At 39.9% G+C, this 27,619-nt stretch overlaps 1 protein-coding gene across 2 annotated transcripts in view; it reads right to left on the reverse strand.

Annotated features, from left to right (window-relative positions):
* LOC115019661 (neurexin-1a-like) overlaps nt 1–27,619 on the reverse strand; it is a 237,272-nt gene that overhangs the window by 141,152 nt on the left and 68,501 nt on the right. Inside the window, exons 5-9 of one of the 2 annotated variants that reach the window (XM_029449122.1) lie at nt 17,068–17,369; nt 14,276–14,299; nt 13,029–13,190; nt 8,535–8,976; nt 1,949–2,332 (exon numbers count right to left, since the gene is read on the reverse strand). In XM_029449122.1, the coding sequence (XP_029304982.1) occupies nt 1,949–2,332; nt 8,535–8,976; nt 13,029–13,190; nt 14,276–14,299; nt 17,068–17,369 (1,314 nt within the window). Of the gene's footprint in view, nt 1–1,948; nt 2,333–8,534; nt 8,977–13,028; nt 13,191–14,275; nt 14,335–17,067; nt 17,370–27,619 lie in introns of those variants that run through there. The other variant, XM_029449123.1, reaches the window with a different exon arrangement.

Raw genomic sequence — 27,619 nt, forward strand, 5'->3', positions numbered from 1 at the left:
TTATAAGGATATATTGTATACATTGTATTAGTGGAGGGTAATATTTGTGTGCATATGATATTCATAATAAATTCACCGTATACAGTAGCATTACATAAAGACTACATCCACTTTGTCTGATGCACTTGGTTATTATACATTCATGAATACATAATAAACATGCCATTAAGCATCTGTGATTGAATTACAAAAATATTGAACAACATTTTTAAGGCTCTCAACAGATTACGTCCAAATCCTGCGCTATTAATATAAATTAATATTGCAAATCTCTTTGGTGAATAAACTATACATCCAACATATTTTTTCACTCAGTCTGATTATGTAATTAAAGCTGATTTTAAAATTTTAGTCACACAATAATTGCCTCAAAGCAGACCATATTAGCAAGTGAAGGATTTGGCTTCCTCGCACAGCAGGTTGTTGTTTTAATCCGGTTAGATTTGAATCAATAGGTCAGGGGGCAATCCTCTGGTCAAAAAGGCCAACAAGCTAATGCTGAAGAGGCAGAAAAGCGGGACCATGTTGAGCTTCGCATTAGTGAACACAGACATTTCTTTAGGACTGGTTATTATTTTACAATTACAACAAAATAAAGTAAAAATAATCTGCAGCGGAGTGATAAAGTTAGTTTATCAAGACGGTCTCTGGGGTAACTTTAAGCAAAGGCAACTCTTAAAATAGTGACATACACAAACAAATGTTGGCTATAATGCAATAAACTATAACTTTAACAACATCAGACACAACTGAGGAATTTGAGATTATATTTTACTATGAGAACCTATAAAAACTGTGTTTCCATGTAATAAACTACTGCAGTCAGGTTTACGTCTGCTCCGGCTAAAACATGGAGCTATAAGAGTTCACTGTGTGACACTCAATTTCCCCATTTCTCTTCTCTGGAGGAGAGGGATAAGTATTCTGCACCAGGTCTGGTCATGAGCGAGTGGTTTGATGAGCCAAATGGTTAGCAGAAGACAGCCAATTTACAGGCTAGTGTGCATGGTGGACGTGACCAGCAGTGTCTCAGTGGTGCATCAGTCACCTGCCACTCAACATAGTCTAACATCAGGCAGTCAACACTCTACGCACCCCGACTGATTCTGTCTGCCTCTCTGTGGCTGTCTGTCTCCACATGCACACTTTCTATCCTGTCTTGTATAACTTTCAGTTTGCTGTTTGAGAGCTGTTGATGTTCAACTATCAGCCTAGATAAGAAACGTACCTCCTGCGGGCTTTTGTCTAGCGATGCTGTTCAACCTGAACTTAAAATAAGGTCCCTTTCAGACAAAGAATACTAAATCGAGAAGTGATTTTGATAGGTCATGCATCCCTGAAGCACTGAAATCAGAAAGCACCCATTAAACTCACCATCGATGCGTCCACACCCTATGTATTCCCTGATAATCAGAGGTGCTGGATTAATTTCAGAAGTGTGTGTGTGTCACCGTACACTAAATAACACGGGACAACTTTACTGCCAATTTCTTCTATGCAACAATCGCTGATCTGCTCGGAGCGCATCCATCCGCAGTCACTCCCTGCACTTAAAAGTTGTCTTGGCCATTTTTAAACGGTAGTCCTGCGAGCATCAAAGCTTGCGCGTGGCGTGGCATTATATAAGTGGTTTTCTTGATCTTCTCTCGTTCACCAAGCAGGACAGGGGCGTAAAGCTACATGACCCAATCAATTGACCACCTGCAGGTCCCAGGAACTCACTACATTGAAAACCTATCCACATCACTATTCTAAAGTGTACCATGTTGTCCATCATTTAAAAAGTATTTTCTGGTTGTCTTTGATGTCAATTATATTCACATTTTTACAATCCCATGCAAGACAATAAAAAAAGTGTGTCACTATGTTGCATCGTGAACATTTTACTGACAAATCTAGGTTATGCCTCACAGACAGAGATGACATGCTTAAAAATGAGAAGTCCTACCTCTTTCACAGGAGCGTCCAAGGTATCCAGTCCCAGAGCAGTCACACACATAGCGGTTCCAGCCCTCTCTACAGACCCCATTGTTTTGGCAGGGGTTGCTCAAACACTGTTTGGGAGGCTCTTTAGAGCAGGAGGGCTTGACCCCTGCAGCCTTCTGGACCTCGGCCAGGCGCCGGATATCCTTACTCTGTCCGTCAATGAATAGATCCCGGATGCAGCCCACGTAGCCGTAGTTCAGTAGTGCTGTCCACACCTCAGTGGGGAACACCAGCCCCATTTTGTTCTCTGGCAGACCCCCGAGGTAGAGATTCTCATCCAAGTCCAGGATCTCACTTTCTCCAGGGGCTGTGTAGGCAGTACGGAGGGTGTTGATAGAGATGGTACCTAAAAAAATAAAAAACAGAGGGATAAGTATATTTTTCCTTTCCTGAACAACTCTTGAGGGTTATTCACCAGATGGACATATTATAACACCTATTGGAGACTGTAGACGCTACAAACATTTTCTGCCCTGCAGTAACACAAACATGTAGAGAAGGGCCCATTTAAAGATGGTTTGATGAAGAAATTAGCTTAATTGGTGTTATCCATCTGGACAAGGTCGGGATTTTCTTCATTTAGAATGACTGATGAGTCATGATAAGACACATTAATCACGGGACAGCTAGTCTATTAGTAGCCTAATCTAGGATCCCTAAGAGTATCCTCTCCATTTTCCTTGGATTTCCCATAATAAATCTCCTTTATCTATAAAGCAGTGGTCATAAAAAAGAAAGGAAAGAGGAAGAAAAATCGTTGCCCCCCCTCTATCATTGCAGCCAACCAAACAAATTAAAAAAAACATCATAGCCATCTTTTTGAACTTGATTAACGGACTGCAGGCTGTTTTTTTTCACCCCGTCTCTCCTTCTGTTTACCTCTCCAACACATAAACCTACATTTAGAGTTTGTGTGTTTCCCCACCATGATTTATCACTCTCATTCAGGTTTAATTCTCGATCTGGAGCACGGTAAACAACAACGGACATGACTGGACTGTAAAGCTGTGGAAAGGAAGGCCTTACTGTGGGACTCAGACCGGGTGATTAATTTGTATATGGATCTGTTACTCTCAGTGCAGGAGCCATTGTGGAGCTTTAATTAATGGTGGCTGCCTTCACTGCCCGCATCCTCATCCAGTAATCTATATACCGTGCTGCTGAGGATCCGCACAGGCCACTGCCCGGGGAGAGTCGCAGAGAAATAGTAGGCTAAGGATGCTCAAAAATAAAATTGCCATGAAGTTAGAATTTGCATTTTGAGTGGCAGATGCATGCCATGGCAGATATGAAGGAGCCATTAGCTGATTGCCTGGGGCTAAATGGCGTCCTGACTGCTTGTATGTGGTAGAAAAGCGGAGCTCTTAAGTTACTCTTCTAGTCAAAGTGTTTATGATGGGAAACAAGCTCTAAGCCACACATGAATTTTCAGCAGGGCTGCCTGGCATATTTAAGAGACACATTAGACATTAAATGGGGCCTTTCACATTTCATTACAGCTACCATTAGCATGCATGAATGTACATATCACAATTAATTATACGTATGATAAATATCTTTGTCTATTTTCAATTAAAGCACAAGTTCTTTGTGTTTTTCGTTGCTTTTTGATCTGTTAAATCTGAAGAAAGGCTGCCTCGAAAAAGAAAAAAGAACTCACTAAACTAATAATAATGATCTTGGGTATGAATGTTCTTTATAGCCAAGGTGAGCCGGCATTCTTGCAAAAGTGCTTGAGAGAGACAGCTAAGGACCTAGTGCACAATGATTAACCTGGTCCCACTAACATGTCCCAGCACTTTTCTCAGGGTCTTGGCCCCTAGCAGCTGTTCCAGCACTTTCTTGTCGCCACCCACTGCCCCCGCTCTCTCCAGCCACAGCTGCTGTGACTTCCAAGCTTTGCACACTTGGCACAGGCCACCCGTCACGCAGCCAGAACAGCTCCCTTCAGGTTATCGCTAACGAGCTCAGTACATCAAACTCATTAGCGAGGAAACTTTTCTCGGAAAAGAGCAGGTGCCCGGCTGAAGAATCAGCGTGTGGTCAGCGTAAATTGTGATGGAAGTATCCAAACCACACTTATGTCAGATCTCACCATGTGATAGGTAGTAGCTGTAGTACAAAATATATTTAGTTTATAACATTACTTTATAATTACACCGTTAAAAAGTAAATACTTAAGGATTCCTCGTTCACATCTTTGAATCCCATGGTATCTATACTTAAGTTTACAGTGGTAAACAGCAAACAAAGATGCCATAAGTCTACAGTAAGCACGTCTGTCTAAATTGATGTAAGTGGGAGACAAGAGAAGGATGTCAGCATCATTCAGGCATCTGCTCATAGTGTTCTGCTCACTTGTCACAGTCCTGTATGGAAGTGTGCAAACAGTCAAGCTATGTTAAATCAGAAGGCACTATACAATCCCATGGGGACATGTGCCATCACCAGGCTAGCAGCATGGGAAACATATCATACATACACACATTGTAGGACTGCCTATGTTTGGAACAGTATTCATAGCCAAGAGGGGAAGAAGGATGTGTCTCTTCGAACGCTGCCGAGCATAAAAGAGGAGGAGATGGATACAGAACAAGATGGGAACATGGAGATAAAGAAGTCTGGAGAGAAGATGAGGGAGGGGTATATGATGACAGATAAGAAAGCAGATGAGGGAAGGACAGCAGCAAATAATATCTTGAGAAGCAAGTACAGGATATACAGTTTAGAAGGGTTGATCAAAATGATGATGCAGGCAATAAATGAGGATGAATAATGGTGACAAAGATCAGCATTCCAGCCAACTTTAAAACCCATTGACCCCATTTCTGTCTCTCCCTGTCTTTCTCTATGGCTTGAGCTGTAAGTGGTACTCCATCATCAAACCTGAAGGCAGGGTTCCAAAGGACAGCTCAGATCTCTCTCACACTTTCTGCATCAGCAGCCAGGCTCAACTTGGCATGATGTCCCCTAACCCCACTCACACATCCCCAAAACATGTTAGACAGGGGATTACTACAATCCAGTTAGGGCGATACGGCCAAATCTCTCTATGTGATTGGATTCTCTGTAGAGAGGGAAGCTTGTGAGTGGGCTGTGGGGATGGAGGGGATGTGTTGTTTATATGTGCACGTACGTGCATGTGTCTGTTTGTGTACTATATGTGTGTGCACGTTTGTGTGTGAAGCAGTGGTGTGCATGCCCTGGCAGGAAGTGGGGCTTCAACAGAGAAATGTCCGTGTAATGTCTCTGATGAGTGACCCACGGCACTCCCGGCCCAGAAGTCCTCACTTAAAAGCAGAGTGTATCTTAGCGTCTCTAATGCATTGAGGTTAGAAGATGCTGTCTGAGAGCGAGAATCCATTTACAGTTTTGCTTCCTGCAGGAAGAGCCGGCTAAACTAAATAGGGCAGGGATCATTATCTGCCATTGTCACGGCTGCAGGAAGTGTTGCACATGGAGGACCGGGCGGCAGATGATGTCTGGCTGTTGAGTTTGACTTTAGTTTTAAGTGATGTGCTGGTTGGTGCGTTTTAATAAAACATCTGACGCACAGATGAAAAGCAGAGCACAGCATATGTCTCGTGACTCACGCTCACAGTGGACTTGTGAATAATTTTCTTATATTTAAAAATTACCTAATTCTATAAATTATTAAAAAGGGTTTAAAGGGAGCGCTGGAGTGTAAAACAGCCACACGAGCCAAGCTTGCATTAGGTCGTACGAGGGACTTTCTTATTAAGCTATACATGTGGACTATTAAAACTGAATTACACGTTAACAGGGATGTTCATTCAGGCTCTAACACATTATTTACAGCACAGCATATATACTTGTATCAAAACATTTATTTACCCTTTTAAATCTCCACAGATGAACAATTTCTTTATTTCTGAACCAGCTCAGCTTTCACAAAAAAAAAAAAAAATCAATATGTAGCAATAACTCGTGAATAAAAGAAACGTATATCCGCATTTAGAAAACTGTTTTTGCACAAATTTGCTATTTAATGCACCATTAAAATGACATGTATCCTGTGGGATGAGGCCTTTTCAGTACAAAAGGAACTGCAAAAATTCTAATGGTTCCATTTAAGGTGCCATGCACACATCATTACACACTGCAAACAATAGTGCTTTGTGCAGTTCATGCAAGATGTTATATTAAGGAGGACTGCATACTTGAAGAATTTAATAGACTTAAATTTAAAGGGTGAGCAAAGCTAAAATGGTGCTGGTAAATTAGAAAAATTGCGTTCACTTTAAAACAGTGTCTGAGTGCACTGTCACACACTCTCCCCATTGTGTTGATCTTTTTACATGTGAAGTCATCATATTACAGAGACCTTTGCATGTCTCATTTACACTCCAGTATGCAAGTGTTGATGCCTTAGACTTGAGGGAAGGAAGGAAAGTTAGTCTGAAATGTCATTAGTGCGACAGCTCAGCACAGCACTGTGCAGTAACTGTCTCCGTCCTGGGAGAGACCACCTCCTGTTTCCATGGAAACTTAGGCAGGGTAGACAGAGAGAACAGCGAGTAGAGCGAGCTCCACTAACAAAAAAAGATGTTTGATAGCTTTTGTGTGTGTGCGCATGTTAGTGTGTGGCGATGGATGATGGAGGTTACTTGACAGATAAGGAACACAATCTAATTTAGACAGTGATCCTGATTGCTCGGGCTACCGTAACTAAATGTTGTAGATTTATATTATTTAAGAAGTTACCCACAGCTGTTAAAGTTGAATCCACTGATGTATATGACTGTATTCAGCCACCTCAATCAGATTATTGGAGCTGATCTTTTGTTCAAGAAACCTCTCAATGATTTATGCAGCCAGAGGTAGAATCATTTTTTTTAAAACACATGAATGAGATCTTTAGCTCTTCTAACAAAATATACAGCTTAGTTTATACTACAGCCCAGTATTGCTTTGAGGGGTAATGAAACAGTTAATGTAATTTCCACCTCTTGAGATGGAGTGGAAAATATGGTCAAGGGGTATATCTAATTTGCAGCATGACATTGCAGGGCCTTGGCTCTAAGCACACACTAACAAATTGCTGCTTAGATAAGCAAATCAACAGGGACCAGAGCAGAGCGACCCGGGGCTTAGAGGACACAACGGGAGAGGGTGCAAAGTTATTTTGTGGAAAATATTCTCTGCTATCACAAGACTGGGACAGATAAATAGCAGCATCAGAAGTTACGTTACTGCCATGAAAACCTTTTTTCCATTAAATGGCTGGATCCGTTTAGAACTACAATCCAGTACAAATCTAACTATAAAGAGAGGAATCCCGGTCTGTGTGTATGTCCTTCGCCCATCTTGAAATCATTCATTCGATCTTCTTCACACTTAGCGAGTGTATTGCTGGGGAACCAAGGTAGTGCAGTGTTAAATGTGGTGCAAATTGGCCAGATGGTGGCGCTATAACAACCAACGTTGCATTTTAGTCGATAACTTTTGAAATGCAAGTCTCAAAAAGAAAAAGTCCTAACCCTTTGTCCTAGATTATATGGGTCCAGACACATCTATCTATATAAGCCATATAGGCTTATATTACTATAAAGGAAGGAATAACTGTCTGTCTGTGTATACGTGTGACTGTACTTTTGTATAGCTCAAGAACAGTTCATCCAATCGACTTCCAAATTGGCGGGTGTATGGCAGAGGACCCAAGGGAGTATGAAGTTGATCAGCTGAGCGGTTCACAAGGGGGTTAAGCAATGGGCCTGCTCCAAACGTGTGCACGTTCCAAACGGGCACATACTCAGAGCGGCCCTGACCCTAACCCTAACCCTAACCCTAACCCGGCACTAGCAAACACCTCATTTTAAGTGGTATTGTAGAATCAGCCTTGGTATGATAATTGATATCTTCTTTCACGGAAAAGTTAACTGACTCTGCAGGATTAATTTTGTGGCAGTTGAAAAATTCAGTTTTGATGGTGCACAGCAGAGCTCGTGTTTTAGGTCTCTGCTGAATGTTGTATTGTATGTACAAGTCTATTCGTTCATACTACATACAAGTTTTACATTATTCATACAAACATTTATGTATGCAGTGCAGCCTTTACACAGCGCAACTAAAGAAAATGCATGCAAATGGCCAAAACACAATCAAATGAAGAAAACCTCAGTGCCAATTTACATACGCATATGCAGCATAACACAACGCGCAACAAATTCAGACATTACGTGTATTGCCGATATCTGCTAAAATATATCGGATTGTTTAAATTGACAAACTAAAATTTTCGGATAATTTTTTAACACTGTTGACGAGTAGTCAACTTTAGAAGGTTACCATATTTGTTTGCATTTTCCGTATATTGTAGCACATTTTGTGAATGCTCTTCTCAACATTTGTTTTCTGTATGCAGCGCATGCGTTGTCAAATTGACGTTGATGTTTTCTTCCTTTGCATGTGCAAGTTGTCTTGTCTTGAGCTCTCAGGGCCAGCAAAGATGTAGCATCAGGAGGTTACAGTACATGTTATTTTCTTCTAAAGATGGTACAGTATATGTTAATAGACTGGAAAGTTACCTGATCTGCCATCTCGCTGGAAGTCCACATGGTACCACTCGCCATCATTGACCTTCTTATTGACTGCCTTGGTCTTTGTGGTTCCTGAGCCCATGTCCAGCAGCAGGTACAGATGGCCATCCAGCATCTCAATGGCAAAGAAGTCCACCTTGAGAGTCTGGGGATTCTTGGAATCCTTCGGCTGCTGTTTGGGCTTGCCATGGCTGAAGAGGAGAAGGCCGTTGGGCTCTGTGGTGCGGAAGTCAAAGGAGATGGAGCCAGTCTTCTTAGCGTTCCACTTGTTGAGGACGATAAAAGACTCTGGCGTCTCAAATGTGATGGGGTCCAGAGTGGCCACATTCTCGCACTTGAAGGCCACAGTACCATGGACATTCATCTTTGGATCCCCCTGCTTAGCCATCCTAGACAGCTCAAGTCTCACATCGTTGTTTTTGTACACAACCTGAATTAAGAGCAGAGTAAGAAAGTCATGTCTACAGACATACATACAGTAGCACGTCTCACCTACGTGGTGAAAGACTAACTTCTATTGTTGTTTGATGTGAATGTTTCAGGCAATATAATAATTCTTGGATATTCTGCTGGATATGTAAAACAGCAGTTGTCCATGTGATATTTCACCCCCTCAGGACGATGTGCCATAAGCAGGTTTGTACGGCTCAAGTCTCGATCATCTTTGCCCCACTGCACCCATGCGTCAGGAACTGTGAGGAACCACATTACCCCGTACAATGCGTAGTGTACTCTGGTTGGGTTAAGGGTAAATAGTTGAGACATCTATTTTTTACTTTAAGCTTCTGTGTCAATTCAAGGAAGAGAAAACCTCAATTTTAAATGCAATGGTGATAATGTCGGGAGAAAATAATTCTACCAGGTAGCATCTCCTGGGATTGTGTGTGAAAAGTGAAATGGAAAGTGATGAATCTAAATTGTTGCCTTGATTGCAGGTGTAAAGTAAAAATGCTGATTAAGGCCCCTGTTGCAGCCAGTGATTAGAATAAAAGTGGGAAGATGACAGATATGCCTCTCTGAAGCAAATTAAAAATGACTGCGTGAGCACACACATTCAGTAGAATGTGTGTGAATAATTTAGAAAATTGATGAAATACAAAAATCTACTGTAATACTATTACATTGTTTTATGCAGAATCTCTCATATCCATGTCAGTTTATATTTTCAGACACTGTAAACCAGGCAGACAGGGTTTGGCATCAGAGGGCTTAATTAATGCGTTAGTGATGTGACCTTTGAGGTGCCGAGTGCTGTAGAGCGATGGCCAGAAGTGACAGACAGTGGCAGTCCATTACAAAAAGATTAAGTATAATGTCATTTAAATACAAATTAACCCTGGATGATAATCATTATTATACGGAACAGAGCAAGTATCAACTGACCACTTTGCACATTAAATTCTGTTCAAAACGGTACATTTCCAAAACACTGAAAACATATCGCTAAAGTTTAAGAAGACGCTAGAATGTGTGGAAGGGGGAACTGCATGCGGAGTTGAAATCAAACAGGCGTGCTACTTTAATTGGCAACTGTCTTGCAAAAACAAAATTGAGATAGCCATAACTTTCTCATTATCCAATCAAAGAGTGCAGCTGTAATAACAAGACTCCTTCTAGTTATATCTCATTTCCATATGAGAAACTAATTAACATTTTGGTGTATGTCAAAGATTTCATTAAAACATCAGTGTGTTCATGATATTTCAAAATGACTTCCCCACAAAAATCGCACTCGCACACATTTTAAGTGTTTTAATTGAATGTGTCAATCAGCTCACAAAGCAAATATTATGAAGAAAACTGAGACTTTAAACACAATAGTATGTTTAATAGTATGTTGTATAGTATTCCAGGCAGACTTACCCCAGGGGGCACAAGCAGAGTGAATGATCTCTTCCCCACCGCTCTAGCACCACTAATTGGTAGATAAGGTTACCAAGTGGCCGATAGCCCCATTATGGTTAGCACGCATATGTTTTTACAAAACAAATGAGTTCTAATGGTAAATCTATTGCTTTCAACAGGACAAATCAAATGAGTTACAGCCGTGGAAAACACTGCTAATGTTCTTCATTTGTTGTCATGCTAAGAGTTCACCTGAAAACAGGGACACCTTCCGATAGGATGGCATGTGCAGGCAGCATTATGTTTATCACTGAGTCAGATCTACTGTGTCCTAACTGTTCAGAAATAGTTCATCAGAATTAGGTAACCTCAGGCTTAGTTTCTTGTAAATGCTTTGTGACAGACTGCATTTATCTCCACATCTTTATCTTTCCTCTTAAATGTACAGTACACTACATGTTCAAGTCTGAAACAAAGCCAAATGGAATACTTTAAAGATTTCATTTAAATAGAACCTGAATAAAAAGGTAATCTGACTAAAATCTCTTGACACTAGAAATAATGTAAAACGGAGTAAAGAATAAAAAGATGATATCTCTGCCTGCTAGACCTCAGTTATGTAGCCTAAAGGTGCAACAGACACAGCCGCATCAATTATTTATATTCAAGACAAAGGGCACCTTTCAGAGTCAAAGGAGCTTTGGTCTGAGCTACAACTGGTTCTGCGCTAGTAGTGCTGCACTAATTTGTCATCAAGCTAGGGCTGTGACAACTGAGCAATTACTGCACCACCGTTTGTTTTGCCATCAGAACCAACAGGCAGGCGTAGCAGCTCAGACTGGAATCAGCACATGAATGCTGCAACAAGCCACTTCGAAACATGCCATCAATCAGGGCCCACAGCACATGCTGTTAAACTACCTCTCATATGTTATGACATACACAGAAGATGACCTGCGAAAGGGCTTCTGTATAGTCTGTACAGTATCTGGGCTTTGTCACTTGGTATTGACATCCACATTTTCTAGTACAACTAAATAATAACTTTTAAATCATCCTAGTGGCAAATAAAAGAGGGGGAATTCTGTACACATCAGATCTCAACGCAGCACATTTTTAAGGTTTGAGCAATTCAATACATGAATCTCAAGATAGTGAGAGCAGCCACATTGCTTATGCTGACCAAGAGCAGTGAGGGCAGAACACTGGGGCGTGACCATGCTTATGGTACACCAATCCCAATCCCTTTGTCACCACATCTGGAGCATCTGGAGCAGCTCAGAGACATGTAGTTAACCAAGATACTCCCCTTCAAAACCAGACCTCTAATGAGCTGTACATGGAGGGTGGACATGTGGTCCACGCCCTGCCTGCTCATTAAAGAGCGGCTCTCCGAGATGTTCGCTGAGGACGCAAGCATGCGCTCCTCGAGGTGAGAGAGACTAAATGTAGGTCACCAAAAGAAGTAGAACAATAAAAAAAGAAAGAGACTGAAAGGGGAAACAGCTTTTGAAATTAAAAGATGAATGGATGGATCATTTTGCAGTATTTAAGCGATTTGTCTGCTCGATATCTTTGTATATCCCAGGCGTTTCCTGAAGTAAATGCTTAAGGTCAGAATCCCTTGCTTAAGGTCCAATATACAAAATATAAAATAAATGATAAATAAACTTCTGCTTCATCTCTGGGGATTACGATGGATTATATACAGCACATACGTCAAACACTGTTTCTGCACCTTTTGTGTGCTCAGTTTTTTCAAGGTGAAGGTTAAATCTTAGTTTCACATTTCTAGCACAAATTAAATCTGTGAGAATAGACACATTACTATAACAGCAAACATAATGGTAATAAGGTAAATCATTAAGTAAGTAGCTGACGATAATATCAGTATGGTACTGCAAAGTCCTCAGTGGAAGAATAGTGGTGTTAAGTGTGTCAGTTGGCTGACTGCTCATGAAAATCCAACTGCCTGATCTCAGGATCACTGCTCCTCTTTGAAGTGCACCTGACGGAGCTGTGTGAAGTCTGTGGTAAATTCCATTTAAAGCTACTTTCACACGATCAGCGGTAAAACCGCTCTGCGCTGGCTGTGCCGTTGTTTTTCTATGTAGAGAGCGGTGCCGCCGACTAGGTGTAAACGCTTCTCTTGGCGTGGCGCATCTCTCGAAATTGCCAACAAGCGCTGCGCTCAAAGTTAAAATATTTTAAATGTTTATTTTGATAGCCGCTGACCTTTCAAAGCGCAACCAATGAGATAACAGCAGGGGAGGTAACCATAGAAACAAAAACTCTACTAGCTGCCTTCATCGCAAGGACATTTCTTATTATGTGAAGGCAGCTTAACCCAGTTCTTTGTGTGCAGCTGTGTGGTACACCAGACACCTCGGAGAGAACGTGTGAGTGTATGTGCACACATGTGTATAACATTACGAGTGCAATGAGGGGGCGATAGAGGAATAATAAAGTTTGTGTGAGAGTATGTGAGGAAGAGAGGAGAAACAAACTAAAGCAAAGTGTAAAGGATGAGACGGGGTCAGTGTGTGGGTGGAATGGCCCGTTTTGGAGTCCTGAGGTGAAGCCAGTCATATCCTGTACACCCACCAGCATCAGAGTCAACACAGAAGTGGTGTTTACCTCCTTGAGGCAGCCCATGAAGTTGTTGCTAACCGGAGATCCAGGAAGGTCAGCTGTGCTAGGACTCCCTCCAACATAGAAAAAGTCGTCAGAGCCTAGCATGGTGTAGTCTTCTTGTGTATATCCCGTGGTGGTCAGAATCCCATCCACAGAAATAGTTACCTAGACAACAAAGCACAGGGAAAGGACACGCTATACTCAGACAGCCTATTTACTGCAAGGTTATTGCCTTTCCTTCCTGTCGTCTTTGACAGACTTCCCTATACGTTTTTAAACCCATTTTCATGTCTGTTTTCATCTTTTTTCTTGTTTTTTTATTATTATTTTGTCCAGTTTGATTAGTTGGAAGACTGCAAGCCTTCAAAGGAATGCTATTCTAGTTAGTGTGTTAGTGAAGTGCCCATACTGCAGTGTTAGTATTGCCCCTACAGCAACTTAAACGTACTTTGGCAGACACAAAAATGGTGTTAGTAGAATGTTATATAGGTTAGTTAAACTATTAATTCATTATTAGTACATCCAGCAGTTCTACAAAAGAAATCAGAAAGTGCTACTAGGTTAGAGAGGGAGCACATGCTATGAAAAGCACAATCACCATTTAAAATAAGACAATTACTGAGGGGTTAGAGAAAAAAATTGCATGCATGCATTTGTCTTTTCTTTTTGATTACAAGCATACAAAAAGAAAATTATTGACTGGGATACTGGGAATCAGTATCTTGATACTTGCCACAGCGTCAGATGCATGCAAAAGCTTATGGACACTGAGAGAAATACGTAAAGAACGCACCAGAGATCACCAATGACAAACACAGCTCAACTGTCACATTGATGTTGACAAATGGGCAGTGTGACATTCGCAACACGTAGTCAAAGTGCATGCCATGCAAAGTGAATGGGGGCACAACTGGCTGAGCCAAAGAGCATCAGGCCAGCCAGACAGGAGAAGGTCCTCATTATTAACCACAGCTTGATGCAAAAGGCTCGAAATGATGCTCCTAAAAAGGTGGATCAAACAGAATTGGACAGGAAACAAGTGAAATAAAGAGGGTGAAACCAATGAATGAACCAAGAAATTAAGAAGGATTCGAAAAGTAAGCAGAAGAGTACCAACCGCAATTTCCCTTTTTTGTAAATGACGTCTACAGTAAAAAAATTAATTAAAAGAAGAAAGAAAAGAAACACACGGCAAACCCAAACTAAGAAACAATTAGAATGATATCTACCGAACAATGTAGTTTGTTTACCATAGCGTGTCCAATGCCTGAGTGCTTTGTGGAAAAGGGGGGAGAAAGGAAATTAAAAACTGTGAACAGAATAACGATTGTTACTCAAATAATATATGATGGTCAATACTGTTAGTACATTGTTAAAAACGGCAAAAACCATACTGGTTAGTAGAATGACACATTCCATGAATGATGTTAGTTTGTTTCCAAAGCATGTTAGTAACATAGAGAAAAAAGGGCAAAATAAGTTTAACAAGAAAAAAGCAGAGTAAGGAAATAACAATAATGCTCCACAAGAGGTGCCAGAGCTCCACCGGTGACTCCCTAAGTACCTCATGGTGTGTTTGTACCATGTTCTTTATGTGACCAGACCGTTGAGTAGCAGAAAAACTCCCTTACCCAAGTCCTGACAAAAGGTTATGATTGACAGACATCAAATGGTTTATAAGAAAGAATGCCTAAAGCACATCAGTTGACCCTCTTTTAGAAAGTCCCAAGTTCAAGACCTTTGTTTCTTTTATTGGTACTAGTATATGCGTTCTTTTGTTCTTTAGGCTTGAGACCAATCCAGTGTATGAGACTCTCCGGCGCTCATACAATACTGTACCTCCGTGTGGTCTTATTGATGAACTTTAGGATCACTTTACTGCAATGAGACAAAGCAAAGAAGACCCTCACACAGAATGAGGAGGATGGCAATTTGGATTCCCCCAAAGAGCATGCACTCAATATGCTTGGTTTTCTTTCATTTGAATTTGAATGCAGTGAATGTTCAAGCCAAATCCTTAGGTTTGCCAATAATCAATTTGCTGATTATGCAGAAAGAGACGCTTGGTGCTGAGGTGAAGAAAAAACGTTTCCCACCAGATGAGCAGGAGCAATTTATGTAGGTCAAAATAATCAGTTTGATACTGTAGATAGAAATATGTGATGCGCTATTTAACACAGGCTAAACAAACCTGATGCGTTCTTCATGCTTAAAAAGTTTACATCTTTGAAGGCCACAGTGTACGTGAGGCCATTGAAAACATCTTTGCATCCACTTATCTTCAGCACGTAAAGAGGCTTAACCTAACCCTAACATCGGTGATTTACACCTGCTAAATCCATGTATAGTACAATTGTTTGCTTGATTTTCTTTCATCTAGAAAACATTGGGGGTTATTCACCAGAGTGGGAATTGTTTTATATCATTCAGTTAAGCCAGCACTGGAAGAGGAGTTCCTGCTGCTCCAGTAAACAGGTGCTCTGGGTCCAGAATATTTGATTCCAGATGAACAGCGATTGTGGACATAATACAGTAGATTTGATAGAGCCACACGTCATAGGCCTATTGTTATGCAACACACAAAACACCTGCAGCAGTGGTTTGTGCACCTGGGGTTAGATCCCAAATGCCTTACTTGCACACGTTGGACTGAGTCTTCCACCTGTGGCCAATCAGGCCTGGAGTACTGGAGGAAACTGTATGTCCTGTTGTAATAGACCCCAGAGTGAGTCATAACACACCATATGTGTATAATATAAATGGAAGCAGTGATCAGGACCTTGTTATAGTTGTTGCAGCTTTTAGACAGCAGGGATGTGAAATTCCAACCAACAACTGGGTTGTTATTGTGGTAAGCCACAAAGAATGTTGATGTGTGGCCTCAGCCAGCGCTTGGATCGGTCATGGGTCCAACAGACTGGCATGGTTGTCGGCCAAGTGTGGTCTGCCACTAGCTTACTACATCCTGACACCATTTAGTATATGTCGGCCTGTTAAAAATCAGTAATAGTTCATCCGTTTGCAAAGCCACAAACAGTCACATACCTCTGTTCTTCTCTCTTGCTGCCGCAATCTGTTCTTACATGTGGATGAGTTTGCACAAGTGCTATGGCCAAAGAACCTGCTTTACACCTTCCTTTTATCCCACGTGATTCCTCTGCTCGTGCTGAGAATCAGGCAAGAACCAACTCTGGCCCTTTTTCCAGCAGCATATTGTCATATGCATTTGGCACTATGAGTGGGAGGTCTATAATGAACCGTCCCTGTGGTGTTTCCAAATGTAAGTAGCACAAGCTGCTGAATGGGATTTCTAGAGAAGTTTGTAAAAACTCTTGTGCCATCTAACCAGGTCATAATGTCACTACATACGTCATTTAAGAGTTAATAATGCAGAGGTGAGTCATCAAGGTGATGTAGGAGACACCATTAGAGCCTATGGATCCACTTAGTGGCTCATAAAACATTGATTTCAAAGAGTCATCCTAGATTTAGATGCTTACATGCGTAACGTTTATACTTTTGTCCAAAAGATTTGCTTTTAAATGTTTGTTATTTTATCTCACTTAATAGTGATGTGATCCTTAATAGAAATTAGTGAACTCAAATTTGAAAAATATTTTGTTGATATGGGTTATTTCCAAGGAAGTGACATGAGTTCAGTTATATTTCAATTTCACTTAAATACTGAAAACTGTGAGAATTGTATTTGTTTTAAAGCATAAGAGTCATATTAATACACCGTATGTTAAATTAAAGAAGGTAAAACGTTTCTTTTGTTGTCAAACATCTAAAAGAGCCTGAATGCTTTAGATGACTTGTTTTTCTCCCTCAAACTGTAACTTAATAGAAGTCTTTCTTGATTCACATCTAGATATCCCTGCTCAGTTGTGGTTCTGTTTTATCTCCACCGTACACCATGATTCAATTTAGCAATCCAATTACAATGTCTGGAAAAAAATAATATATTGTATGATGGTAATGATTTAAGTGCATTTGTTTTGATTCATTTACTGAGTCTCTGCATCACCCTCTGTACTGTTACCTGACGTAGATTCCTTGTTACTTTGACATCATGCCAATCATTGTCATTAAATTTCCCATTGACTGGCTCCACAAGAGCTTCAAAGGCTCCAGACCCCAAATTAATGACGAGTGAGACAGCCCCATTTTTCAGTGCCAGGTTGACGTAATCAGCTGATTTGCCCGTGTGCAGCATCAGTCCATTCCTCTGTAGGGTTTTGAATGACAATGTGATTTCATCACTGCTGCTTTGAATCGGGTTCAAGGACAAGTCGTAGCAGAAGAACTCGGATCCTTTGAAGGTGGCAACAAACTCTTCTTTTGCTGCGGAGACAAAGAAAGACAAATGTGTTGCATTAATATCGTGTGTGCCTGTTGGGGAGAGGTCATAAAAAGAAAATGTGGGGTTAATAATAAACACATTGAAATTGGAGAGAGATGTCAAGCTCAAATGTGTTGGAAGGCATGTTTGGAGATATGCATAAGGTCTTACCTATTATAATGTCCCACTTTTAATACATGTGTGCAGTAATTACATGAACAGTACTAGACAACTGCTATTTTTGGACTTCATGTACACTACAAACCCTCTGCTACAGTACTTTACTGGCCTCATTTCACTTTGTCCATCTGCTTTGTCAACAAGCCTTTGACAGTTAGTATGAGCACGGCCAATATGTCTGCAGAAATTGGAGGAAGAGCGCTGCCGACACTGCAGTGTAAACTCATAAATACGGCTCTTATCAAAAACACTGTCATTCTTACAGTACCCGCACTAATAAAATGGTAATAAAAAGTACCCTTGTTAACAGCCGAATGTGGCAATACCTTTCGAGTATCGTATACTGTATAACAGTCCACCTGGTACACGATGTTCATGTACTCCTTCACTGCTTTCTCGTACAAATACATTGCAGCACACATTTTCCTTTGTTTACTTTGTTACGTGTTGCTATCGCTTCTCTTTGTGATCAAGGTTTGAGAACTACAAGCACTCACTGCTACATCAACAAAGCTACAGCTGCCCTAAATGGCAATCATGAACATGCATACAGTATTCACAAACTGTAAGCCCACTTTTGCATCAAATGCTAACCGAACTTGTTGTGACTTATTTATATCCGCCTCAAGAGAAGATTGTAGAGTAGTAAACGTCACATCAGCCCATCTGATCCAACACCTCATTCAAAAACAATGATTCGGCACACATGCATAAAACAATAAGATACAGAATCACCATACAAGCACATTACATAAACGCTTATCCTGCTGCATATATAAATCAATTATGTGATATGCATTACTGACCCCAAGTCTACACACACTCATCAGCCAGCTGCACAGAGACGAGAACACACATTTCAAACTGGAGCACTGACATTCAAATGACTAAAGCAAAACAATATGACTCCTCAGTAATAGAAAATAATGTGAACATCTCAACTAAAAGGGACCACAGGCTAAACAAAATACAACTTATATATGGTTTTACCTTTACACAGATAGATTGCAGTAGTAAGCCATCTGTTAGGTTACTATTACTAGATTTGAAAAACCAAGTAATGAGGGGATTCACTTGTGTTAGTGTTGCTGTTGTGTTGATATTAAGTCATGAAATCTGATCTGAAGAATCAGAGAAATAAATAAGCTTACAGGAAAAATGTATATCAAAAACACTTACATATGTCATCTCTCCATGTACTGACCACATTTGAATAGTGACTCCTATCATTTGCAAAACTAAATGTAATTTAGTGGATATGGGGGCAATAGTTTGAATTCATGAATATTTCTTACATCAATATCTTTACACTTCTACAAATCAATATCTGCAGTATAAAAGTAGTTTTGTATTCATCCTGTTTCCTGACCAACAATCTCCCATGTTCGAAAGCATCACGTTGACAGCTTCATATGGACTCCTCCCACCATCATTTAGTTCATCTTCATATGTTTCTCAAGCGCGTCAGCACTCAACAGCCATCCTCAGATATGACAGGGGCTCGACAAAGCAAAAATAACCTTGAGAAAAACCTTAACACGGTTATTGCGAGATAAAAACAAAGCGGCACTGAGCGTCAGAGGGTGATTCATGTGAACACCCATTAGAAAGCATTTAAAAAACTGGTTTATACAGATAACAAGCCATTAAAGCCACTGGCACAACATAAACCACCAAAACACAAATTGATCAATGCATTCAATTATCATAAATGGGGAGCAATGCACATTTATACGTTTGCCAAACAAACAGAGACACACATTTAAAATACACACTCACACATGCTTAGAGTAGCATCGAGGCATGGATACAACAACACAACAGCACAACAACTAAAAGGGGTAGCTGTCTACAACAATTTGTCACTTCATTGATTCCCCCTTAAAGGCACTATAGTGCACCTCTGGGAAAACTGCCACGGGTCGTAATTGAAGTTGGCGAGATCTCACCACTCTTTGGTCATTCCCTCAATGTCTGAGCCACCTATCAGTGAAGATGAGAGACCTCTACCCTTTTCACTAAATTTACCCATCCCCGCTCCACAAGTTCAGCGGCCACATAACAAATAGAGCCAATACCTTTTTGGTCATTCTCATCTCTCTTTCTACAAACATCCCCATGCCTGCACTTCAGTTAATTCCCCTAACCAATGGAGAATGAATTGTGTGTGTACAGCAGGGGTGTTGTTAGGAATTTACAACACTTAGGGCTCAACCCAGAGGTAGTTTCAGAGCAGGGCATACATCTTCTAAGAAAGTCATATTTCCCTTCTAACACTGGCAGTCTGGTGCACTCTGACATCAACAAATGCAGATCTAAATGAAACAGAACCATGTGACCATAAGTCTGCAATTAGCTGCAGTATATTAAAAAAAGAAGAAAAAAAAGACTGCATCTTAAATCCAAACACCAATCAGTTAATTTAATGGTATGCCTATTATTTTGACCACCTAAAATAACTGGGGTGAATAAAAGGGAGAGGATTGTTTCAATAATGAATTAACCAACTAGCATATTAAAGACGCAAAATATATTTTTTTATAATAATATTGACTTATATATATATAGTATGACTTATCAAGCTTAAGCTTTTGGATGCATTTCACCATAAAGCTCTCAGCCAAGTCAAATGTCAGGCCAAGCTACGGTAGCACTCAAACTTCCATCTGGCCACTAATGGTACTCAGCTCACAAGCACACAGCTGGCTCCTTTTAACAGTCTTTCCATATTTGGATAGCAAGCCTTCCTTTTTTGCAAACTATATTCCTTATTTTTGGGGAAAGTGCTGAGAAGGAGATATACCCTGAGCTGTACTGTAAGTATTTTCTACCTTTACTGTCCATTTTTTCCAAGCACCAACCTCTGCTGAGCAGGCAAACCTATGAGGTAGTGCCACAAACTGCAGTTCATCGAATGGCCACTTGAGGCCGGCTCCAAATGTCAATATCTATAGACCCCCATTTTAAAATGCCCAACTTTTTTTTTGGCTCTAAAGCTCATTTCCTTATTCATAACAAGTAATTGTTGGATTAGCCAGGAGTTAAACGGTTGAGTCACTGCCAAGATGGCAACGGCCAGGGCCAACCCACTTTGAGCTTCACAATGGCTCTTCAGAAACCTTTGGCTGACATCACAGATACTAACACCATATTTTATACCGTCAATCTAGACCCAAATAAAGGTGCATTAAGTGTTTTTGACCACTAGGGGAAACAGACTTAATAATAAGTAAATCAGATTTCCAGCCGTTATTACAGCTAACAAGCAAACCAGTACCTGAAGAAACCACCAATAGACTTGAAGAAATATGGGTTAACTTTTGAAGCCCTCTTTCAGACAACCTTTAAAACTCAAGTCCAGTTCATGGTGCTTTCCAGAGAAAAATAATCTGTGTCTCTTTCTAAATGTTTGACTTTCTCTTAAGTGAACCCACCAATAATGACATAGCTGCTGAAAGTAGCAAAGCCAGGTGGTATACAATAATACAAAACAAAATTACATAAATACAGCTGACACCTTTATGCTTCAACTTTAATATCATACATAAACTGTAAAATATGCTCTACTTCTCAAATTAAATATGACAGTGACTGGCATCACCCCCACCAAAAAACAGACAAATGCATAAAAAATGTAGACAGCTGAGCTGCAAGATGGCGTGTAGCTCAACACACACACACACACACACACACATACACATGCCAGATTTAAAGAAGGATCATGTAAAATACTGAATACTAAATCTAACATTCCCCACCCCCTTGGGGAGTAAGCACATTCTGAAAGTAAAATTTGACAATTTTGACAAATGATCTCCTTTACACATGATTAAAAGGGATAATAACTTCCACCTGAATTCACCTCATTAGACTACTATATGCAAAGAGCGTCGTGAATATGTTTCGCATTCAGTGTACTTTCTGAGCCTTAAAAGGAAGACCATAGCAATGAAACCGGTGAGCAGTATGTACACCAGTGCATCTCTTTTATACACAGGGTCACAGCAGACATAGCAGCACACAGTGTTAACATTAAGCATGTGTCACTCAGATGTATCATTCTCCCGCAGATAAAAAGCTACTTGATCTTGAAGAAGAATGCTGTATTTGTCATTGTGTTCTCCTGGGTATTTGGGCGTATCCCACTTGTCTCTCTGGGCTGTCCTATCGTCTACAGTCAATCAAACTACAGCAAGCTGCCGGCACCTTAATGCCCTTGAGTCATGACACTGAATGCGAACATGGATAAGAGCCAGCTCCTTTGGTCTTTTTTCAGAGTACGGAGGAAAGAAAAAGATATGAACAGAGTGAAAGTGTATGAAGGGCCATAAATAGACACTAGGTAAAAACGTGTCACAGTCTGTTGTTCTGTGTCATTTAACCCCTTCTCAAACAAAAAGAGAATATTGGTGTCTTCACCAGCAACCAATTTATACCAGGAAGTTCACAAGTTGTAAAATCCTACCATCAGCAGAATACTTAAAAAGGTGTGTTTTCTTTTCTTAGATTCAAAAGAGACAAGACATAATACATTTAACTGTGCTTTGACACTGATTTTCCCATAATCTCTTTGGCATTTAGGATTTGTCCTCGGCCATATAAATAATTGTTAATCAATGGCATGTAATTGTTAGTGCCATTCAGGAACCTCATTCTCTTCGGTCACATTACATTTGTGGTTGTGGTGTGGAACTAACTACCGATATTGATGGAAATAATACAATTATTCGCCACTCAAATGAAATTAGTGTCACAAAGAGTTAGAGCGGATGTTGCTGCATCAAGCTACTACAAACAGTTAGGTATACCTCACTGCCAAAATAGAAGAGGCAGCATAAGTGTCATTTAAACCTCAGTTAAAAGAAACTGCGTGTGTACAGCAGATACAAATCACTTATTTGTTATGAAGCACCAAGGGGCCACAAGCAGGAGCATATGTGAAACAGTGCCAGCATGTGGCCGAGCGACCAGGAGGCTTCTCGTCAGTCACTTTGCTCTGACACTAATCTGGCTACTCTATGGCTTCTTTTTAAATTACCCTTCACCCAGGGGAGCTCACTTCCTGTCAACATTAAATCTTGACACAACAGTGGCAGGATATGTGAACAATTACGTGTGAAATTAACGTCAGGAGTAGCTTTGATTTTAATTGCCATTATTCAAATCTGTGACATGTTCGACCTGATGATGAAAGCAATATAATTGTCAAAACTGCCGGGACAAACTAAAGGTCAAATGATGGAAAAAGAAAATAGAAACCCAACATTATAGATCAGTTCAAATAGAAACATAGTATTGTTATGTTTAAGCCTCTGAAACTATTTAACACATATGTAGTTTATATAAAACAATTATTACTGACAAAATTAAAATATTATTGTCCTCCAGTGTCAGAGACAGAACACAAGATGACACATAACAAGCAATACCCGTGGCTATTTTAAGGGGCTGGAGCAGCAGGTGTTATAGGTAAAACAGACACCGTAATTATGTTGCCCATCGCCAATAGTCTTGTCTTTTCATGACAGTCCTACACTCTACATCATCAACACCCACCTTCCTTGCACCACGAGAAATACCCAGCTTTCAGTTACAAGCTGAAGTAAAAGGAGCTTGCCGTGCCGTGCTCAGTTTTCACAGGTTCACAGGAAGTTCACAGCTCTGGAAAAAAAAAACTTCCAAAGAAGCACCTTTGGATTTTAAGGATTTTTGTGACATAAATAAAATTGAACGTTAAAGCCATGCAATTTTAAGACCAAAGTTGTTTAATCTAGTCTATGGCTAAGGGTTTGTGACTGACACTGTATTTCACTATGTTCCCATTCACTCTCCTGTTTCCTTGTTTGACTGGCAGCCTATTAAAATGATAGGAAGTTAGCGTCATGAAGCCGGCCTAAGCCTCTTACGCTATGACAGAGAGTTGAGTTTCTGAAGTGCTAAATTCTTTGTGAACACATTATATTACATGATTATCACACCATTCAAAAGACTTAATAAAATATTTTAAACTGCTCCCTGCTCGCAAATTAGTCACTCAAAAATGCATAGATATTTGTATTTCATATCAATTCTTGTTTTGTTTTTTATGTCTGCAATAAAATCTGAAAAGGACAGTGAAGCGGACTGTTGTTGTTCTGATCGTGTTGACAGAGCATCAAGAACAGGCGAGGAAGCCTCAATTAGCTCAATAAAACGTATCCAGGCATTTAACTGAAGGAGTCGGCATGTGTGGATGCGTCTGAGCTTACACATACTAAGTTCTGTCAGACACCATACTGTGCTAACTCAACGTACAGTGTCATTTAGATTCACAGTGTGAAGGGTGTCTTGCTGTGCTTAGTCCCCTTCTCCTGATGTCTGTCTGCAGAAACACTTCGTCCATAGTAAATTTACTTGTAATTGGTTTCGCGATTCAGCTTGTCATTATGGATGGAAGCAGGCGTCAATTAGGCACTTATTAGAACATGTGGCTTATATTGTGCAAATGTGAGTGTGTGTGTGTGTGTGTGTGTGCTGATGGACTTGAGAGCATGCAAGCTATCTAGTTTCAGTTTTTCTTGGATATTTCATTTAAATTAATCATAATTAACTGTACTATGATTAAGCAAGTATGTTAGTTTTGTTTGCCCTTTTTTCCGTTCACTTGGCAGACTGCTGATGATTAAATTGAGTTTTTCGAAGAGTTAAAACTACTGATTGTTAATTATCAATTAATCTATTGGTTAATCATAATATTTAGATTAATCACAATTTCACTTCATGTAATCGTAAATGTTCTCTAACTAATAGTCCCAAACCCGTATAAAAGACAGAGAAAGGTTGATTGTGATTTCTCTTACACCACTGGGTTTCAGAAAATAATTTTTTTTATATTGCTGAACAAGTGGCTTGACAGGGTGTTAAGGAAAACACACGTGTTAGAAATAAGCAGATATTTTGACTTGTGGTAGTATTTATAGTACAGGTGTATTTAATAACATTAACAATGGCTGCATTCCACTTATGGGAGGTCCTGGTTGTGTGAATACTGGCTCACTTATTGGAACTGGTTAATCAATTTCACCTGTGCTTGTCCTACTATGAACATGTCACAATGTCTGCTATGAAAAAGGTCCATGGTGCCAGCTAATTATAATAAAACCATCCACTTAAAGAATAGCTTATGTATCAAAGCAGACAGCAAATATAAAATATGTGAATACCACTATTAACATATATACATATTAACAACTACTTATCGATTAAATGTGAATACAAAAAGCTTACGAGAAATGAGTGAGGGGGTGGGGGGGGGAGTCAAATAGACGGTTCTGCAGAGGTGGAAGCTAACGCTACAAACACCTAATTGCTAAGTGGGCCTCATTAGCAGTGACTAGCGGTAGCCGACAAAACATGGAGCAAGAAATTACTTTTAAAGTGATGAATATACATAAAACTATATTATATGGGACTTAAAGTACTTACACTTCAATGGACGGACACAACAGTCAAAAAAAAAGGCAGTAACATCCGTTTAGGAACTTAATTAGCCTTCACGAAAAGACTCTTCTGAGCAGCGCGTCCTGTGCAATCACTGTGGGGAGATGGGATTTACCACTCAAGAGGGGAGGGGGCGGAATAGTCCAAGTTGTAGCCTACCTGCCTTTTTACACCGAATAGCCTATACTCCTGTCATTTTTGCAATTATATAAAACATACTAATATTAAAACTGGAACTGAAATTGCATTTCGGCCAATGTTATGGATTTGTATTAGAGCAGTTTCTAAATTTAGGCAAATTACTCTATTTGGAGTTTTCAGTAGAAATGCAGGAACATGACTGTGACACAAAATAATGGCAATATCTCGCTGACTAAATGACCAGAAAACCAAAACATGATTTAAAAATACTAACAGAAAATGCATCAACAAATAATTACATGACAAATGATAAATACCATACACACATTGTCGGCAAACTGCAGAGGTAACGGGCTCTAAACATTTCTTACAACAAATATTTAATTATTCCTTATTCCATACAGGGGCTAAACCTGGTGGCCAGGAGTTAAAACTGTAGCTTGGTAACATGATAAACAGAATAATGTGTATTCTGTTTTTTTAAAGCAGATGAAATGTAATTGGCTTTGCACCAAGGTAATACTGTATTCCTACATTTTGTTCCATTCTGTTTCTGCTGTTTATTTCTGTTTCCGTTTAAGTTTAATTGAAAGAATATGTTTTTTTATCGTGTGTCATTGCACATTACGTGCACAGAAAGACTGCAATAGTACTATTTTTTTAGCTTAAAATGTCATTGGATTTTCATCATACCACATCCTGAACTACGTCTAGTGAGAAATTGAACCATAGCTTAGTTCAAGAGAAAAAAGACTACATTTGTTTGAGGGACAAAAGAGGTGGAAACCGATTTCACATTCTGCTTTGCAGAACTTCCCAAATCCAACTGATTTACACTGCATTTAATCCTGAAACCTCTGACAATTTGTGAGAATGACAGTATGATGATACGATCATCTTGACATACCGCAGGAGAAAACTGCTTAAACTTTGATGAATATGGTCCTGTAAATTGGCTACATATTCCATGGTTTTTATACAGCTGCAGTGCAATCACCACAACAAATTAATGTCCACACTGTCGCTGCCAACAGCATCACAGATAGCATCATGTTTAACAGCTGGCGGCAGTGATCGCAGGTAGAAGGACTACTTTCTCCTGAAACTCATCCAGTTGCAGTAAAATAGGTTAAACATGCCTCATTAGATCGTTTTCTCATTGCTCAGTGTTCCATGTGTTGTGCTCAACACCCATATGTTGGATATTAACGTAGGGAAACCGAAAATATACTGCATAATAACAATAATTATGAAAGTGACAGTCATGATAAATATGATGATATTTTTATTTTATTATGATTTATTCTGATGTGCAAATTGGGTGACATGCATATGTGACAGAAAGCGACGAGTCGCCAAGTGCAAAACCACGGTGTCTTTAAGGACCTCTGCCTTGCTCAGAGGCCATCCTTATCATAATACTACTTAGGAAGCAACACAATTCAGGTGGCAGCTGGTGTTACCGCAGTATTACAAGCGTGTATGAAAACTAGTGTGTCCTTCAGGTGACGTAAAAACGCGAAAGGCCCCATCTAGAGCCAGAGTTTGTCCGTTCTGAGCTACTGTAGGAACATGGCAGTGCAAAAAGGCAGACTTCGTGGAAGGGCCGATGTAGATATGAAGGGCTCAATCTAAGGTCATGATTCTTACTTTAAGGTGATTAGACACTTATGAAAAAAAGGTTATGAATATTATATTCCATTTCTGGTAATACATTGCCCTAAAAACTACACGCTGGCCTTTAGGTCATCATGGAATATAAAATAAAATAAATGAGTTTCTTTCTCAGATTATGCATTTCAACTCTCTCGGTTTCGCTCTTTCAATCATATCAATTTATCAATTCATATTTATACAAATAAATAAATAGTTGGTGCAATTTTTCCAGGGAGCGAAGCTTAAATAAATATTTGTTCACCAGACTGACTGAAAAAGAGCTGTGTTTACTGCTGGCACAGAGCCAGAGTGAAGGTCAGAGCTACATCCTGTTATTTATAGCCTTGTAATACTGCCACTATCTTTCTCAATATCTCTCTCTAATTAAGTATGATCATGTGATTCATATAGCATGTCAAAGGTAATATGACATCATGCTGATTCATACTATAAGTTTCGAAAATATGAAATTACGGTTTGGGGGTTGATGGCTTTTCAGAGTGGTGGAAACCAGCCAATAAAAACTAATAAAATGTAGCACTAACAAAGACTGGAACAGTCATTTTAGAGTGTGTCAGCCAGATCACACACAGTCGTTGTCTGCTCACTCTATTGGCAGTGACTCAACCGGGCGTAGGCAACGCTCCACTGGGAACAGCTCCCATCTCATCTACAGCTGTAAATGGCATCACTACTTTAATGATGCACACACCTGTGCACATATTCATGCATGCATGGGAGCAAACATACAATAGACAATGGAACTGAAGAACTGAGTACACATTACTCGACACAC

This window comes from Cottoperca gobio, chromosome 15, assembly GCF_900634415.1.
Source record: "Cottoperca gobio chromosome 15, fCotGob3.1, whole genome shotgun sequence".
Taxonomy (NCBI): domain Eukaryota; kingdom Metazoa; phylum Chordata; class Actinopteri; order Perciformes; family Bovichtidae; genus Cottoperca; species Cottoperca gobio.